General features: G+C 36.6%; 1 protein-coding gene across 1 annotated transcript in view; it reads right to left on the bottom strand.

Annotated features, from left to right (window-relative positions):
* The window catches only part of LOC135207300 (titin homolog), a gene marked incomplete in the record, with an annotated part of 153,910 nt that overhangs the window by 87,586 nt on the left and 46,127 nt on the right, over positions 1 to 20,197 (bottom strand). Inside the window, 3 exon segments of the mRNA XM_064238973.1 lie at positions 421 to 549; positions 3,388 to 3,498; positions 5,288 to 5,464. Coding sequence (XP_064095043.1) covers positions 421 to 549; positions 3,388 to 3,498; positions 5,288 to 5,464 — 417 coding nt within the window.

Here is a 20,197-nt window from a genome sequence, read left to right as displayed (position 1 = left end):
TGCCCACAAAGATACCATTACATTGATAATAGTAATGACTAATCAAATTTTTTTTTAAATGCCCAGTTTCAAATATAATTATTTGACATAAAAAAAGTAATCAACATAATGATGAATATGAGGAATTATGCTGTGCTGAGCTCATATGGCCAAATTCATGTAATGTACAAAGTCCACAAACTTCTTCATTATATCAACCCAAGAGAGGAACTAGTATGTTTTAGATACATAATATATGTATATGGATTAATAACATAAGATAACTTAATTAAATGTTTCAAATTCTAACAAAATGACAATTTTTAATCAATTTGTACTTTTCATAGATTTGTGGCACCATGCAAATGTATTCATACAGGAAAATCAGGTAACTAAACTTAGACTTTAAAGTTCTTGCCTCTTCCATCTTTTAATTCTTACCAGGTTCAGAAAGGACTGCTTCTTTTTGTTCAATCTGGTCTTGTCTGCCTTGTTATCGATAAGCAATTTGACAACCGATGTGTGAAATCCTCTAGCTGCTTCATGAAGGGGAGTATTTCCGTTCTTATCCTGAAAGAAGTTTGATATCTGTAATAAAACATTAAACTAACTCTTGTAAAGTAAAAGTTAACTTTTACTTCAAAACCTTATACTAATCATTGAGAAAATCTTTGGATGACTGTACAAATAATTCATAAAATCATTTTGCTTTGTAAAAGTATGAGTGTAATAGTTTGCAATTTGGAACATGATGGGCAGGTAACAACCGAATATGTACTATACTTTTGATAATAATCTTACATGTTTACAATAAAAATTCTACATTGTGACAAGGAAGGAGTTAGCTTATTCAGAGATCTGTGGTCTTCTCCATTAACTTCATCATACATTACCAAACAATTATCTAGTAGATACAAACCTTATGACCCTGTTAACTGATCCAAAATTATAGATTTTACTTAATATTAGCAGGAGCTAAAGTAGACAAAGAAGTGTATACTTTATAAAAGCAATTCAAGTTTTTATATAAACCTCTTTGTGAGGTCTTCATAGGTTGTCACAAAGCTCATCAGAGTATAGAAAATCTTGAAAAATTATATGCATAAAGATTTTACTTAATAAATCTGTAAAATATGTATTCAGTTATTAAAACCTTTTAATTTTTCCTTAATTATTACTTTTACATGATGACTGTATGAACAATATGAGCCTCATAACTAGCTCATTTTGTAGACTGACATACTGGCAAAGGGACTTATTCAGAAAGCAGCCAGATGTAAATTCTACAGCTGTGAATGGGAAATTAGCAACTTTTGCAGATAGGAAGGTAGTTTATGAAATTCAGCAGAGCTGAATTCCTACTGTATGATGATAATTTCACTGAATTAAGTAAAGATGGGAACATTCTATCTTGTTTAAGAAGATATGATAAAGGGATGACAATCAGCAGCAGAGATGGAAGGTGCATTTGCTGCAGTTCTCTGATACACAAGTGTCTCAATTAATTTATTTTTACAAGAGCATCATTTTTGCAAATTCCTTACATGTGAAGAAGAGGCCGTCTCTGAGAGTACCAATGAATTAATTATCACATTTACTGGTATGGATACCAGTACTACTCAAAGGATAGATGGATGAATATATAGGATTTAGATTTTAAGCCCAGCCCTCAAGGACAATAGGGCCATTCAGTGTTGTAAGAAGTCACAAAATGCAAGTTAGAAAAGATGAGGTTAAAGAACGAAGAACTCACAGCAAAATGTTACCTCTAAGAAAGAAAATATATCTCCGAGATTTATGTGACATTCAAGCACTACGGAAGTTCCTCGCTGCCGAGTGGTTTTCGAGCTGGGCTGCCAATCCGGTGGTCCCAGGTTCGAATTCTCGACTCGGTCAACGCGGAATCAGAGAAATTTATTTCTGGTGATAGAAGTTCATTTCTCGATATAAGTGTGGTTCGGATCCCACAATAAGCTGTAGGTCCCGTTGCTATGGTAACCAATTGGTTCCTAGCGACGTAAAAATATCTAATCCTTCGGGCCAGCCCTAGGAGAGCTGTTAATCAGCTCAGTGGTCTGGTAAAACTAAGATATACTTCTTCAAGCACTACGGGAATTAAAATGGTTTCAATTTGAGTTCGAAAGCACAACACTTATGAAATACAATAATGAAAAGGGCTAATTTTAAATATTTCATATTTCTCCAAATTCCTGTTTGCAATCATAGAAACTGTCTCCCAAATTATGATCTTTTACTGCATTTAAACTGCATTATAGATTGCTGATCTTTAAATATGTTTAAACTGCACTATAGATTGTTGATCTTTAACTGTGTTTAAACTGCATTATAGATTGCTGATCTTTAACTGTGATTACACTGCATTATAGATTGTATGTAATCTGCAAGAAGTATTCATATATATTTCATCTTGATTTGCATGAGGGAGCCTGATAATTTTACAACTATTGTCTAACAGGTCAGGGATGAGATGGGTGTTTGATGTGTGCTGTTCATCTCACAAACTGCATAAACACAGATATTGCTGTGGAATGAAATGTCAGTTCTAACAATCTAGTACTTGATACTGTACACTGTAGAATCAAAAGCAGACCAAAATGCGTTTTCAAATATTTATTAACATAAAAAGTCAGAGAAAGAGGAGGTTAGCTGGAGCTTCCAAAATGTAAATACTAAACTTTAATATTCCACTAAGTGAACTTCAGCCTCAATTGATAAGTGACCAAATCCTTTTTTCCATACTAATCAAAAGTAGCTGTGATAAAATTCTTTACGAGTAGAATGGAAATTATGAATGACAATGAAAGTAATTTTTGATGAACATGAGTGAAAGACCTTGGTTAAAACTGTCATTAATCATATAAATTACAATGTTTATTTAGATATTTTCCACACAAAACATTAGAATTCCTGGAAAATATCTAAATAAACAATGTCATTTACATGATTAATGACAATTTTAACCAAGGTCTTTCATTTATGTTTATGCCATAAAATTCACTCCGACATTTGTGCTTGGACATCGGGGAATTCCATTTAAATTTCAGCATCTAAAGCAAATTTACTGACCTCTTGAAAAGATATTCTAAAATATCTTTGAAGAAAATCAATATTTGCCTACGACCATGACAAGTTTTTCAGACTTTCCAAATTGTCTTGTGGGGAAACTTTAAATAGCACTCTAAATGCTAATAAAACAACTGCGAATGAGCCAGCATTCAACTCCTGGGCAAGTTGGAGTACTGTTGGCAAATTCCATTAAATCTCACTGCAGTTCTGTTGACATAAGCAATTACATAATTAAATGGCTGGTCGTTAGTCAACTGTGATGGAATAAGTCATAGGCTCTAAGTACCATAGTATTACACAAAACCGTTAGTCTAAATATACCTGAGCATTGATGTAAGCCCCCTTCTTCACTAACATATCTACAACCTTCCTGTTTCCCTGAGCGCACCCTCGGTGAAGAGGAGTTGACATGTCGGTCGTACAGGAGTTCACCTGAAACACAAGATGAAACAAATATATATCACTCACTGAAAACAGGTGCCGGTAGTTCCACCTAAATATGCATTCAAATTCCCACCTGCCCTTGATAATCTTCCGTGGGTTTGCATTTGTATTACATAATATTATAATACATTCTCTGCAAACATAATTATCCCCTATTGTATTTGCTTCTTTGGTCTACCTAAACGCCCTCACTCAAATACCTTTCTATAATATTCCATGCGTTATTTCTTGGATGTTAATATACAAGCACAATATGTAAATAAATTAATATATGGATGTATGTATAGATATATATATATATATATATATATATATATATATATATAACTATATATATATGAATATATATAATAAATATTTATTATATTAATATAATAGTATATATCAAATATCTTCCACATATCAATTTATTTATATATTGTCTTGTATATTAACATCCAAGAAATAACACATGGAATATTATCGAAAGGTATTTGAGTGTGGGCGTTTAGGTAGACCAAAGAAGCAAATACAATAGGGGATAATTATGCTTGCAGAGAATGCATTATAATATTATGTAATTTACATAATATATATAATATATATATAAATAGATGCATATATTACATATATATAATAAATACCACATGACACACATATATATATATATATATATATATATATATACTATATATATATATATATATATATATATATATATATATATATATATATAGAGAAGAGCAGAGAGAGACGAGAGAGAGAGAAGAGAGAGATAGAGAGAGAGAGAGAGAGAGAGAGAGAGAGAGAGCATTAGTCACCGATATGAATTTTATCTGCATAATAATAATAAACAATAAAGTCCCTGTAGAACATCTTCATAACCTTCTCACTTTCTGGATATCAATTAAGGGTCTGAAATTCAAACAAATCTGTCACTCACTCAGCTACCTCCAATCAGCACTCTCCCCCTCCCCTTCAAAAAACGCTGAAATGATACAAAATTTTCACCATCTCATCACCTTCAAGTTCTTGCTAGGTCACAATACCACTTCAGACCAACTTAACCATATTTTTTTAACCCTGTGCTAGCATTTGTTCCATTACTTCGTTGTATATTTTCACACATCTCGTCCTTTCAGTCATTCTTTTCTGCATATACTAAGTAATTAATTAACGTAGCTGGCTTCACTTATTGTGTTGATCCCTTTCCTTTTCATATCATCATCCCTTATATTCGCCCAAAATATCTCAAGGATTTAAGCATTTTTATTTTACCATAATCACTGCTCTTCACCCAAGCTTCCATATACCGGAATCAGTTTACTTTCGCAGTATACTACTTTCTGTTTCCTCCAATTACAAAAACTCCCAAACTCATTCACTAGTATTTGCAATATATATTTATAATTCATTAAATGTCATGGTATTTTTTTTAGACATTATTCCCCTCAAACTCCATTCACATCCCACGTTCTTAGCCGATTTATTTCAACCTTTATGTGCTGTTTCCCTGACTTCTTTCACCACTAAATCCAAAGAAATCTTGAGCCACCACAATACATATCACAACTTTGTCCGTGAATAACCTTTACACCTGGCTAGATTTGCTTTCACCATGAAAATGAACTCGATATCAACAAATTATTTTATACCTTACATCCTACAATTTTTACAATCTCTTATGTATATATGTAAGTGCACTCGTTCATTAATATATATATATATATATATATATATATATATATATATATATATATATATATATATATATATTCATGTGCGTTAACATATTTACCGAGGCTCCTGCTTCGATGAGTACCTCCGCAATCTCCGCCTGCCCCTCGAAACTGGCCAGGTGAAGGAGCGTCCAGCACATCTGGTTTCGGGCATTGGGATCTCCTCCTTTCCTCAGGTAAATCTGAATCCCTATCTTGTCGCCGCTGCGGATCATCCGCACGATGTCCATTATATCCTGAAACGAGAAAAGGGAGTTAAAATCATGGCAAAGGAAAAGGTAGTAAATGAGAAGAGGATCTGAAGAGGAGAACTCAGGATGAAAGATGAAATGCAGGGAATTTAGGAGAAGAGGTAAAAGAACCCGTGAGGGATGGTTACAGAAGCTGTGGGGGAAAAAAGTAAAGAATGATCATAGAAAACACGAGGAAAAACCAACGAATAATACTAGAGATGGGACATAAGAGAAGCGAGTAAATAGATAAAGCTACGGAAATACAACGTTCATATGAATTTGTTTATGTCAGGACAGAAATTCTAAAGAAGATAGCAAACTATAGGCTAGCAAGAAGACAAGAAATTTCTTGAAAGGGATGAATAGACACGATAAAGAGATTAATATGAGCAAAGGAACAGGTATAAAAAGGAGCTAAAGAACTAAGAATAAAGAATCTTGCATTGAGGAAAGGATAGCAGGAGACATAAAAATACAAATAAAATTTTAGTCGATCGAAACTTTATGTATGTGAAACGCAAGTCATCTGACGAAAAATGTGCTTGACCTTAAAACCCGCAGCAGATAATGAAAGGGCTTTATATAATCTACCATATAAGAGTGAACGGTACATACATCAAGATAGCAACAAACTTGTTTTAAACTTGTTGATCAAGGCACATTCTCTTATAATTCCTTACTCCTTCTCACAGTGCGTATTCTTAATAAACACTCATGGTTCAAAATGTCACACCCAGTGGCCCAACTTACTAATGAGAAAACATGTAAGCGGACTTTTTGCTTTGGATGTTTTGGATAATTACGGTTGCATTTTTTGCTTTGTGTATTAAATTCTTGTATTAAATCATAATAAATGTAGTTCATATTGGCGGGATTCCCTGACACGCGCTTTGATATCAAGTCCTATAAAATACTGCCAACTAGTGTCTCTATAGTCCTTCCCAAAGGTGCACATTTTTAAGTAGACACACACATAAAAACCTACTTTCCTTGCATATACATAAATTTATTAGCTTTTACACACACACAATTATATATAATTATAATATATATATAATTAATATATATATATATCTATATATATAGTATATATATAGTCTATAATATAATAATATATATATATATATATAATATATATATTTTTTTATATATATGTGTGTGGTGTGTGTGTGTGTGTATATATATATATATATATATATATATATATATATATATATATATATATATATATATATATATATATATATATATATATATATATATATATATATATATATATATATATATATATATATAAACTTGATAGCACTAACACTGTTAGAATACAGTACATTCATGTAAATCATTAAAATAACACGAGTATCTATATGTACACTCACTACACACGTACGTGTATCATTTGGCACGGGTGTCTGGTCACGTGTGCATTGGGCACACATGCATGGAGATATTTATCCATACATGAACACAGATATATACATGTACACCTTCATGCATGCATATGTAAACTATCCATACTTAAATACGCAGAGATCCTATAATATGATATTGCATTCTGTCCGTCATTTATGAGTCCCCACTCCCAACCGTTTTCCTCGCCCTGGCCGTCTGACTCTGTCAGTCTTTTAGTCATTTCGTCTTTCTGTCTGTCATTCTGTCTGCCAATGTCTGTTACACTTCTCTGGTGTACCATTTTCTGATTGACTTGTGGTGACGAAAACTGATATTGCAATGGTTTCACCAAGAGAGGGCTGACGCAGAACGTGACTGAGAGTATCTGGTGATAATTAAGCTGCATGCAATCCTGTTCATATCCGCCAGACTCTTCCAGCTGATGCTCTGCCTCCTCTGACGAAATTTTGAAGATTCAGACACAGACAAGATCTGAATGATTATTGCAAGCATAAGAAGCAACTTGAGACTCCCATTTCAGGGAGATTCTAACCGAATACTACAACGAAGCCAATCCAACGGTGCCCACGGTTTGGCAAATTCAAAAATAACGTATCTAAAGTGAAGAGTCCCGCGCAGATAAAACACTCAAGAAATTCTTGATTCGCCCCAACACGAAGTAATGTTGCAGAAAGCCAAGACCCGTAACATTAATTAGTGGGGGCACCAAAATAAGACTTGCGTTGAAACTAATGTAACTGTCTTTGTTCAACTAGACGATGAATTGAGTAAACAGAAGCAGACGATAAAAATCCGTTGGACTGCAGACTTACTCCGGACAAATGAGTGGATTAAAGAAATTTGTCACAAGAGCTTGTTCTGTGCGTAACAGGAGTCACTTCCTAGAAATTAGACTACCCCGGGGAAATTTCAAGACATTTCTATTCATGCTTGGAGGATGTACCCGGTAACATTTGTCGCTCCATGTAATTGCACTGTTCTCAGTCTCCATATCTGTTCAGCAATCTGGTATCATAGTAGTTTCGATGAAACACTTGAATAGATTATTTGATGCCTGGGCAATGTGATGCAGACACAATGAAACTGACAGATGACAGATACTCCTCCATGGGTCGTACCTTTTTGAAGAATATTAAATTTTAACAACTTTTATCAGAGATGAAATCATGGTCCATTATATTATTAGTGACAACACGGGGCTTTAAGCAATTCGTTAGACAAAGACCCATAAGATTTGGCTTCGAAATCTGGGCTCCTCAAATGGTCCATTCCTGCATACAGTTATACTTCGTTTCTTACATTGGTATCGCTGACATTGGGTCAGAATGTGGTTATATTCTTGATTAAAAAAAAAAAAAATCTCCATGCTCTAGGACATATGGAGTACAAATAGAATATAGAATTTAAACCATAGAGCATGCGGAATACAACAGAATATAGAATTTATGTCAAAGGCCAAGCATTGGGACCTAAGAGATCATTCAGCGCTGAAACGCAAATTTAAAGTAGAAAAGGTTTGGAATGTGTAACAAGAAGAATAGTACCTCGCAGTCGCACTTTTAAAAAATTGTTTGGAGAGGGTGGAGAGTGAGACTGGAATAAAGAGAATATTGAACATAGGTACAGTACAAGGGAAAAAAGGGACTGCAGCTTTTTTTTATTACTTTTATTTCTATTTTATTATATAGTAAAAGACAAACTTGGGAAAAATGCATATTTTATTGTTATTTTTACTATCATTATTTTATTATTATTTTTATTTTCAATGTTTGGCCGGTTTCATTTTAAGCCATCAAAACACAAAAGCAGTACATTCTGTATCCAAAATAAAAATGAAAATAATAACCATATGCAAAAAGTTTAATTTTTAAGGAAGTAAATAATAACAAAATGGAAAAAAGTGTTAAACTTTTAATTTTATTTTATTATTATAATTTCCTTCCTTAAAAATTAAGCTTTTTTGCATGTTTTTATTATTATTATTTTCATTTTGGATGCAAAATGTGCTGCTTTTGTATTTTGATAGCTTAACAAGTGAAACCCGTCAAACCTTAAAAATTAAAATAATAAAATAATAATAGTAAAAATAAAATATGTATTTTTTCTAAGTTTCTCTTTTACTGTATTAATAAAAAAAAATAACGATGATTTTAACAGGTGAGCAACGCACCGAAGGTTGGCATATCTCAATTATGTAATAGTCAAAGTCGATTGGATTTTTATTTATTGGTAAGAAATTCCAGAGGTGCTAGTCAAATTTTCGGGTATATCCCGTAGAGTTTATCGCAGATAGAATTGAAATTAAATTCTATTCCTTTCTGTTCGTTTTGTGGGGCCGCGGCGTTTCGTCTGAAAACTTCACACATCCTCATAGGCGGAGGTGGGTGATGGACTGAAGTGAGAGGGTGAGTCCGGCTGCTTTTATTGTGGCGGTGGAGCGGGGGGGGGGCCTCCGTGCTGCTGCCTTTTCATTGGCTAGCAGATGGGGAGCTGCTTTATGATTGGCTGCCTGGCTGCGGGCTGAAGCCAGCTCTTGAGCGCATGCTCAACAGGTGCACCAATCTTCTCAGCTGCATAGGAATGCATCACGCCGGGCTTCATTTTGATTGCTCAATGGCCGCATGATGTCACTGCTGGTATTATTCATTGTATTAAAAGTCGTATGCAGTGTTATTTTCCTCTTGAATTGGGGCGTTTTCGTGAGGTGATATGGTGATGTTTGCCATTACTGGTGTGTTCCTTCACATGCAGGTCGGGAGCAAAAAGGCCTCCTGCGTCGTATTCATGGAGGGCTTTTGCTCCTGGATGAGTAACGCCTCCAGAAGGCGTAGACGGCGAGTGTCGGGTGTTCTCCCTATTATCCTGGTGTTGCGGATAATACAGTCACGGAAGATTGTGTCTCAGTGGGCTGTGAGGGCGTGATTCTTGATAGCCCTTTCTTGGGCGTAACAGGAAATTCTCTTCGCAAGATGCATTGTAGTCATTCCAGTGTACTTCCCAGGACATCCTCGGGCGGGGCATATGTATTGGTATACTACGTTCGTCTGCTTGAGGGGGTCTCCTGATAGTGGAGAGGGGTTATTTTTCATGATTAGGTCTCTTGTTTTCCTGTTTTTGTAGTATATTATAAGGTCCACCATCTTGCCTTCTTCAATGGGGAGGATGTTCTCTTTGATGATCTTCTTCATCGACTTCTCCTCCATGTGGCACTGAGAGTGCATGAACTCCTTATAATATATCTTGATGTTCTCGGTGGGGCGGGGTCGTGGGTCTTCTTCCTCATTTGAGTACCATTTTTCGAGGGCGATGCGCACTTCTCGGTTGATGAGCTTATTAGAATATCTGTTGTTCACAAGCATCTGTGAAGCTCTATCAAGCTCGAAGTGTGTCCTGCCAGGTAGAACAATGGGAGAGGGTCCTTTTCACAAAGACCCTAACGGTAGTGCTCTTAAACCTGTCAGGGCACTTGCTATCCGTGTTGAGGCACATTCCTAAATTTGTCTTCTTTGTGTAGACAGAAGTGCGGAGACCATCTTCTGTCTTCGTTATAAGGATGTCGAGGAAGGGGAGTTGAACTCGACTGTGTAGTTTAGCACGCTGCATTGCTGGAATCGGCGACGAAGGGCTTCTACCTTATCCTCAGTGTCGACTTGCACGAAGATATCATCTATGTAACGGGCGTATTTGCAGGGGTGCTGGCTCTGGGCGAAGACCCTCTCTTCTATGGTACTCAAATGAGGAAGAAGACCCACAACCTCGCCCCACCAAGAACATCAAGATATATTGTAAGGCCTTCATGCACTCTCAGTACCGTGAGGAGGAGAAGTCAATGAAAAAGATCATCAAGGAGAACATCCTCCCCATTGAAGAAAGCAAGATGGTGGACCTTCCAATATACTACAAAAACAGGAAAACAAGAGACCTAATCATGAAAAATAACCCCTCTCCACTATCAGGAGACCCCCTCAAGCAGACGAACGTAGTATACCAATACATATGCCCCGCCCGAGGATGTCCTGGGAAGTACACTGGAATGACTACAATGCATCTTGCGAAGAGAATTTCCTGTTACGCCCAAGAAAGGGCTATCAAGAATCACGCCCTCACAGCCCACTGAGACACAATCTTCCGTGACTGTATTATCCGCAACACCAGGATAATAGGGAGAACACCCGACACTCGCCGTCTACGCCTTCTGGAGGCGTTACTCATCCAGGAGCAAAAGCCCTCCATGAATACGACGCAGGAGGCCTTTTTGCTCCCGACCTGCATGTGAAGGAACACACCAGTAACCACAATCACCATATCGCCACACGAAATGCCCCAATTCAAGAGGAAAATAACACCGAATACAACTTTAATACCATGAATAATACCAGCAGTGACATCACACGGCCATTGAGCAATCAAAATGAAGCCCGGCGTGACGCTATGCAGCTGAGAAGATCGGCACGCCTGTTGAGCATGCGCTCAAGAGCTGGCTTCAGCCCACAGCCAGGCAGCCGATCATAAAGCAGCTCCCCATCCGCTAGCCAATGAAAAGGCAGCAGCACGGAGCCCCCCGCTCCACCGCCACAATAAAAGCAGACGGACTCACCCTCTCACTTCAGTCCATCACCCACCTCCGCCTATGAGGATGTGTGAAGTTTTCAGACGAAACATCGCGGCCGCACAAAAAGAACAGAAAGAATAGAATTTAATATAAATTCTATCTGCAATAAACTCTACGGGATATACCCGAAAATTTGACTACCACCATTGGAATTTTTTACCAATAAAAATCCAGTCGACTTTGATTATTACATAATTGAGATATGTCAACCTTCGGTGCGTTGCTCACCAGTTTAAGCAACAATGAGAAAACAATAATTAGAAAAATAGAGATTCTTTATAAAATTAACGCAGCTGAGGCAGCAATCACTTTTAATAAATCATTATTATTATTATTATTATTATTATTATTATTATTATTATTATTATTATATTTGACCAGTTTTGGGCCGCTTTTCTTTTTGTTTCAAAAAATCATTATAATAATTCTCAAAAAAAATCTTAAAAATTAAACTCTCTCTCTCTCTCTCATTTAAAATAAAATAATAAAATAATAAAGATAATATAATAATAACAAAAATGAAAATAAAAATTCAACGAATAAAAATTAAAAAAAATAAAAATAACATATTAAAAAAATTAAAAAACAGGAAATATAACACTATTTTTCATTTAAATATTTCTGTTATATATATATATATATATCTATATATATATATATGGATATATATATATATATATATATATATATGTACTATATACTACATATAGATATATATATTATTTATATATATATATATATATATAATATTATAATTATATATATATGTATATGTGTGTGTGTGTGTGTGTGTGGGTGTGAGTGTGTTGTCAAAAACGATTGATAATTCAATTAGCTTACTAACTTACTTAGTCTAGTTGGGGTTACGAATATAGTATATGCATCTCATCCCAAAATGGTTGATCACAAGGCCATTCATATTTAAGACAGGATTTGTACTTATCCTTTTTCCATGGCATTCACCTACATGCGTCTCATTTTATTTTTAGGAGATTTGCTAACATTCCGTACTGTCCGACGGCAGAAATCCTACCATACAAACATTTCCCATTTATGCATAAAAAGTTTTAATTTTGTTATGTACACGTATATGAAGTTTTACCTGAATATGAGTCAGGTGGTAAAAGTCAAGGACAGAGTAAACGGAAAACACACGATTGGGGCAGACCTATCTGCTATTCTTAAGAAAGTGCGCACTACGATCAGTGTGTTCCAACTAACAGATAATAGTGTTGCCACCGCTAAAGGCGAATTGCGTAAAATGGCTGCAGCTAAAAATCCGGCTGACAGGCAGATGGAATAATATAAGAAATTACAAAAAAGACAGAATCGATAACATATAAACTGAAGAAAAGTCACACCACAATTTTACGATCATTATGACAATACAGAAAGCGACAAACGTACTACAGTTGAAGCGTTGAGCTGTGTAAAGAGACATCTGCGATGAAGCGATCCAGAAAATAAAGGCGATGAAGTAGGAGGAATCCGAAAATAGAACTGGGAAAACCCCCACAGATGCACTTAGAAGTAACACAGTGGGTGGACTGCAAGATTGAAGACGGGAAACGGGGACGAAGCGAAAGGAAAAGGATAAAAAGTGGTACAGGAATAAGGGGCCGAAGGGACGTCGCAAAAACCTTTAGTCATATCTACAGTGCACCACTGAGAAACCCCCTACGAGGGGAAGGTGTGAAAGAACAACATGGACTGTAAATGGGGTGTGTCCAGTCAAGGGAAAAATGTTAAAAACAAATTAAAATAACAAACTGAAGTGTCTGCACAACAAAATTGGAATGTTATTTGTTCTCCGACTGTTTTACAGTGAGTGCTATATTGTCGCCAAGTTATTTTCTTTTGTTGCCTTTATTACGTCGCAGTTTGTACAAAATAATGTTAGTCGTTTACTGTGTGTTGTAATCGCCAGTAATTCATTTTCTTTCATTTTAATTTATGGAACACATTTTTTTGTGCGAGTGTGTTCGTCGCACAAGTTCTCTTCTGTAACGCATAATAAATTTTAGTGCAGAAAAATAATTGACCAGGCGTGTTGTGGCAAGAGAATGCCTTCACGTGAATGGTAAAATAAATAAATAAAATAAAAAATAAATAAATAAGTATCACCTCGTAAAATTGAGAAAATGCGAGAGTGCAAAAGGAATGAGTGACTGCTCGAATGTGCTTCCTAAGTCTCTTCTTAAATCAGTGTTCTGGAATTCTCCTAAATTCTGTGCGTAAGAAATCGTTGCTTTGGGAGAGTGATGTTCTTTTGTTTCACTGGCAACGTTTTGGTTATTTTGAAAACGGAAATGAGTTGCAACGTAAAATTATTTTCCTAAAATTTTCGATTCTACTTTTTCCATACAAATCACGTGAAGGTATTCCCTCGCCACAACACGCTTCGTTAATTACTTTCCTGCACTAAATTTATTATGCCTTTATTATGGACCAGAGAGTAAGACTGGTAACTGGGTACTGATGATTTATTACTTGTAGTTTGAGGTTAACCTGGCCTTATGCCAGCACGGGCTTTTGCTCCTAGAGCAGCCCGTAGATTTATTACAGACGAACTGGGTTGACACTTGGAGGAATAGACAGGTGCGGACGGATAAGTAGTACCAACTCGCACCGAGAGCAGAAATGACTCCGAGACAGTAGATTTGTTTTCTTACAGACATACATTCATAAATAACTACAGACGCAGTCTGTGTTCATACATGGTAATTACATCGGCGGAAAGGCCAGAGAACTCTACACGATAATGAATACATTAGAATTCGGCATGTTGTTATAGTTAAATGAAATCAGCGAAGGGACGTTGTCCTTACAGGCTTTACAGAAGAGAATTTGTGCAACGAACACACACAAAAAAATGTGTGGCATAAATTATATATAATGAAAGAAAATTATAATGAGAGAAAATCCCAATTTCACATAGAACGACTGGCACACATAATAAAGTTTCACTCCTGTCTTTCAAAGTATTGGAAATCGCATTCATTTCTCTTTGCTCCTCATATATTTAATTCTATCTTATTTCACATTGGCTGTTTTCTCTTATTTGATTTTCGTTTTGTCTATTGTAAGGACCCAATACTGTAAATTATAAAGGACAGAAATGACTATTATTGGTAATCCCTTGATGTCCTCTTGCTACTCTTTGGCAAAACAAACATGTTTGTTGCATTTTCTGTGAGAAATAAATAACATCTCTCAAGGTCATGTTGTAAATAGTGCAGGACTCGACAGATCTTTAAGGACTTCCCATAGGATTCACTTACAGAGAGAGAGAGAGAGAGAGAGAGAGAGAGAGAGAGAGAGAGAGAGAGAGAGAGAGAGAGAGAGAGAGAGAGAGAGAGAGAGAGAGCAAAGAATAAATTAGAGATGTGTTGTTTTCTACAAACCTTGTAGAGCCAATAACAAGTGAGATAGTTTTCTTCTTTTTTCCTGTGTTTTCTTTGTTCTCGTGAGTCTAAACAAGTCCAGGAGGCGTCTTCCCTCACATTTGGTACAAAAGGCGAAAGTTTTATTTTGAACAAAAGGTCTAGGAAGGTTTTCTTGTTCTTATCACATCAGCATTCTTGCAAAGCTTTTCTGTAGGACTTTATGGCTGCAAGTTGTAAGAGCGCGTGGAGTAATATGGGAATGACAGGCCTCTTATTAGGCAATTACCCTATTTCTCTCTCAGGCCAACAGTGCATAAAGTCTTTAAACGAGAATGCTGACGTTGGCACCAATGATTTTTAGTTTTCTGTAAAATAAAACGATTGAGGTGGCTTTGTTTGCCAGTCCGCACTTTTTATATGTCCGCCCTCAGATCTTAAAAAACTACGGAGGCTAGAGGGCTGCACATTGGTATGTTGATCATCCGCCCCCTAATCATTAAAACACCAAATTACAGCCCTCTAGCCTCAGTAGTTTCTATTTTATTTGAAGGTTAAAGTCAGCCACGATCGTGCTTCTGGCAACGCAACAACACAGGCCACCATGGCCGGCTGAGAGTTCCATGGGTTACAGCTCTTACAGAATTATACCGAGACCACCAAAAGCTAAATCTATTTTAGATGGCGCTGATTATAAGCTGTACAGACAACTCGATTGTGTCGAATTTTTCACTTGATTTTTTATTACACTGTATATCACAAATTTACTAAAATATAAACTAGATTCTGCGTAATAGAAATACTTAAATTGTATAAAGAAAGGCTTGATATTGTAGAAAAAAAGATATATAAAATTATTGCCTATTTATATACTTATTTATTTCTTACAAAATCAAGCCTTTATTTATATAATTGTAAAGTATGTATCTCTTTTCCGCAGAATGTATTTTATATTAATTGTTCCTTTAAGAGGATAATCATCCAGAATTTGAATGTCTAGTTTCTAGTGAAGACTGCCCATGGAAATTCATCTTTCCGTTAACTACTCTTTAAAAAAGTGATGCAGTTTGTGTAAGTTACTCAGATGTTATCTACTCCGTCCCCCCACTTAAAAAAAAATTAGCAACAAGTAATGACTAAAATTAAGGCCAAGCGAACGCTAGCATCAGTTTCTGAATTTGCATTTTTAATCAGCAGTTCCGTCCGATAACTGATAAAAAGATTTACACACACGCACTTTTACCTCTTTCCTATTGTGAATTTACGAACAAATGACGAAAAATGTTATTCCACCTTCCATTTCCTGCCCCAGTAAAAAAGAAGAGATGACAAAAACGTCATCATAATGCCTCTGAAGAAGAAGGCTGCTTGACTTCGTCCCAAAGTTCACTGAATATAAGATTATAAAGTCAAAAGTAGAGAAAGGTTTATAATGGCCCCTTGCTGTACGAACCATCGATAGCAAGAGCCAATTAGAATATCACTGCCCTACTCCGTTTCAGCTCTTTCCTGGTATTGAATTGAGTTGAATATAGAATTTAGGCCAAAGGCCAAGCACTGGGACCTATGAGGTCATTCGGCGCTGAAATGGAAATTGTCAGTAAAAGGTTACAAAGGTGTAACAGAAGGAAATCCTCGTAGTTGCACTATGAATCAAGTGTTAAGAGAGGGTGGAAAGTAAGATGAAGAAAGGGAATATGACAGGAGGTACAGTAAACGGAACGAAAGTGGTTGCAGCTAGGGGCCGAAGGCACGCTGCAGAGAACATTAAGTAATGCCTACAGTGCACCGCATGAGGTCCCTTAACGGCACTACTCCTCTACGACGTATAACTACTGCGTGTCAAACCTACTGCCGAGATAATCTCCAGAAAGGCAAAATGCAATTCCCATTAACAAATTATTTCCTCTTCAAACACTTTGAATACCAGAAAAACGGCCCGTAGTCAAAGTGTTTGAAGTCTGAAGTTGCGATTTACTGCAAGATTCATCAACGAAATGGGAAGGCGAAAACGTTGCTCCTTTCTCGTGCAATCTAGGAATTCGACAAAGAGGCAAGTTTTCTTAAAATATCTTTATTCTCCATTTTGCTTCCTTCCACCACCCCGTTCCATCTAACCCTACCTTCCCCCATCATATCCCATCGCTATTCCAATATCTCTTTCCATCTCACCATCATATTACCTTCCTGTTCCAGCCCCACCCATAGTGATGGCTTCTCACGTACCCCATGCATCCATAATACCCATAGTCATACAGGCATTTTCACATTAATTAATTAAACAACCATATCACTCAAATCAGATCAACCAATAACAATATAAAACATAGTGATTCCTAATCGGTTACTTGATATCAATGAATGCCAGTCGTCATAATAGCCTATCACGATATGACACGTGGCGCTTCCTTATTGGTTACTCAGGGTCAATGAATGACATTATGAAGTTCGATTACAGTTCTCGTCCGTCAAATGCACCCTATGTTGCCAAAATGATCATTCTCTATTATCTCAGAGCATCAATTACTCCACTGAAATTAGCGGCGCTATAAAGCGAACTAAGAAGGTCCTAGTAAAAACACCTATATGAGCTCTTTTAAATTAAAATTACATTGATAAATTTCCTCACAACTATCGGATTTTCCACAGCTTGAATGAAGGAAATGCCAGCTTTATTTCCGCTTCTAAAGACGATGGAAGGAATAAAAAAAAAAAAAAAAAATAAAAAAAAAAAAAAAAAAAACTTCTAAGTGACCAAAGTATAGTAATAGTTCGATTTTTAGGTAACTGTTTCTTGAGTTAGATTATTAAGTGACAGTCTCTTGAGTTATCTTTTAGTGCTAGAAGATCAGCAACACAAGAAACTTGAGAATTCTTTGGAAAAATATACATGATGCTGCTACATCTACTGACATGTAAACCGAAAATTCGATCCAATAAGTTAATGAAAACTATTCACTGGTCTATCTACTATTTTGTTTTACTGAATGACATTACAGCCTTTAAAACATATTGTGATCAAGGCTAGACAATTACCTTAATGGAAAAAAAATTGTAGTTTTCCTGAAATCTGACGACGCATACGCAAAACCTTTGAATGTCCGGATCTAGAAATGTTTTTTCCGAAGGTTCGCAACGTACGTAAGTTTTCAGTCTTAATCTCTTGATATGAAGCGTATATACTTTGCAAGTTTCCATATCATTATTCATAAATGCTCGGCTGACTTTTCTGCTCGGTTCTTGCTTCATCAAGACCGATGACTTAATTTCAAATTATGCCCCGTCCACACGGTCGAGCTTTGTTTGATGTGGCGTCAGAAGGGCAGATTCGGCGGGAAAGTTCTGACTTTCCCCGCTCCTGACGTCACATCGAGCAGAGTTCGTCGAGCAAAGCTCGACAGTGTGGACGGACCTTTATTGGTTTCCGGTTTTAATGCATTTCTTTAGTCCTAACTATACCTATGCCACCAAAGTTTAGACAATATAACCTATACATTTTCGTATTGTTTTATTTTGATCATTATCTTTCAAACTTTTAAAGTTATCATTTACCATAACGAGTCTTTCATCATTCGTTTGTGCCTTCGTTTCACTTTATTATAGTTACCATCGTCAAAAACGCCATGTTTTTAATCGCCAAGTCTGTCTCGTAACCGAATGATACGCAACCAAACGGACGGACTTTTCTGAATGTTCTAGAACCGTTGTCTTCCAAAGAAGAACGGATTCGAGTTTGATGTCAACCAGCTAGTTTTTTTTTTCGGTTATCTTTCTATACGTCTGTAATCTTTCGGCAGGATGTCGTGAAAACTCATGAAATGATCTGTCATATTCTGAAGATTTGGAATGGAACATAAAATTTTGGCCAAGGGCCAACCACTGGGACATTCAGCGCTGAAACGAAAGTTGACAGTAGAAGGTTACAAACAAAGGTGTAACAAGAGGAAAACATATGCCGCACTTGCACTATGAAATAATGGTTAGTAGAGAGAGAGAGAGAGAGAGAGAGAGAGAGAGAGAGAGGATGGAAGTACAATAAAAGGAATGAAAGGGGTTACAGCTAGGGACCGAAGAACGTTAAATAATGCTTACAGTGCGCGCATGAGGTGCACTGACGGGACTACACTCCTACTTAAAATTACCCTTTTATTGTAACATTCCACAATTCACCATTTATCTAAAATCTTATTGTACACCTTTCCAAATCATTTGTTATTAAGTAGTTTCCTCTGTGTTACGCACCTTTGGGTTTCGATATTAAATTTCCATCGTCGTTGAACATTTACTTTGTGGAACAATCACTCAGCACACAGATATTGTGCATATGCAATTATATACCCAACCCACGCACGCTCAGGCACCCGCGCGAGGGCGCACACACATATATATAATAAATATATATATAGATATATATTATATATATATATATATATATATATATATATATATTTGTGTGTGTGTGTGAGTGAGTGTGCGGTTGTGTGGGTCGGATTGGATTCTTGAAAAAGAGGTGATTGGACAGGAAGATAACCGAGATCTAGAAAATAAAGGAGACGAAGCCTAAACCTGAATGGTTGAAAAACCTCACAACTGCACCAGTAAGAAGAAACAGTTTGATTAGTTGGTCAGCAAGATAGAGGCAAGGAAGCAGGAATCGGGCTAGAGATAAAGGCTAAAAAGTAGGTGTAGGTAGAGGCCGAAGGGGTGGTGCCAACTCCCTTTGTTAATGCCTAGTGCACCGCGTGAGGTCCACTGATGGCACAACCCCCCTCCCCTCCCCCGCCCCGGGAAATGTATATAAAAGTGTACCTGTTTACGTAGTCAAGCGTCAATAGTCCGTTGACACTCACTGGTCTTTCATTTTCACAGCACTGACTAAACAGCGTAAATGGCCAAAAGGCTTTTGAACTGATCTACTTGCTTATTTAAGGCAAGGCAATCTCTCTCGCGATCATGTTCTGTCAGAGTTTTGTAATCTCATCCGAGTTGAGCAGCAGTCTATTTGTTTTTGCTCTCCACTTTTGTCTTTGTCTTGGTTTCTATAAATCTCATTTCAGTTCCCTTCCGAGGAGGTCGGCAGCGTCAATGAATGTTTTTAGAGTACGAATTAATGCTCAGTATGTTCCCAAATAGATGCGTCATAAGCATAGTAACAAGTAAAAAATGCGTGGAAGTTTCTTCGGCGCAATCGAGTTTTCTGTCCAGAATATAATGCTGTATGAAACTCTCAATCGCAGCCCATGAAATTCTCAGCTGCTGCCCCTGAAACTTTCAGCCACAGCCCGGTGGTGGCCTGTGTTCTTGGCATCTTTGGCGGTGCCAGACGCA

Source organism: Macrobrachium nipponense, chromosome 32, assembly GCF_015104395.2.
Source record: "Macrobrachium nipponense isolate FS-2020 chromosome 32, ASM1510439v2, whole genome shotgun sequence".
In the NCBI taxonomy this organism is placed as follows: domain Eukaryota; kingdom Metazoa; phylum Arthropoda; class Malacostraca; order Decapoda; family Palaemonidae; genus Macrobrachium; species Macrobrachium nipponense.
This window is presented reverse-complemented; position numbering and strand designations above follow the sequence as displayed.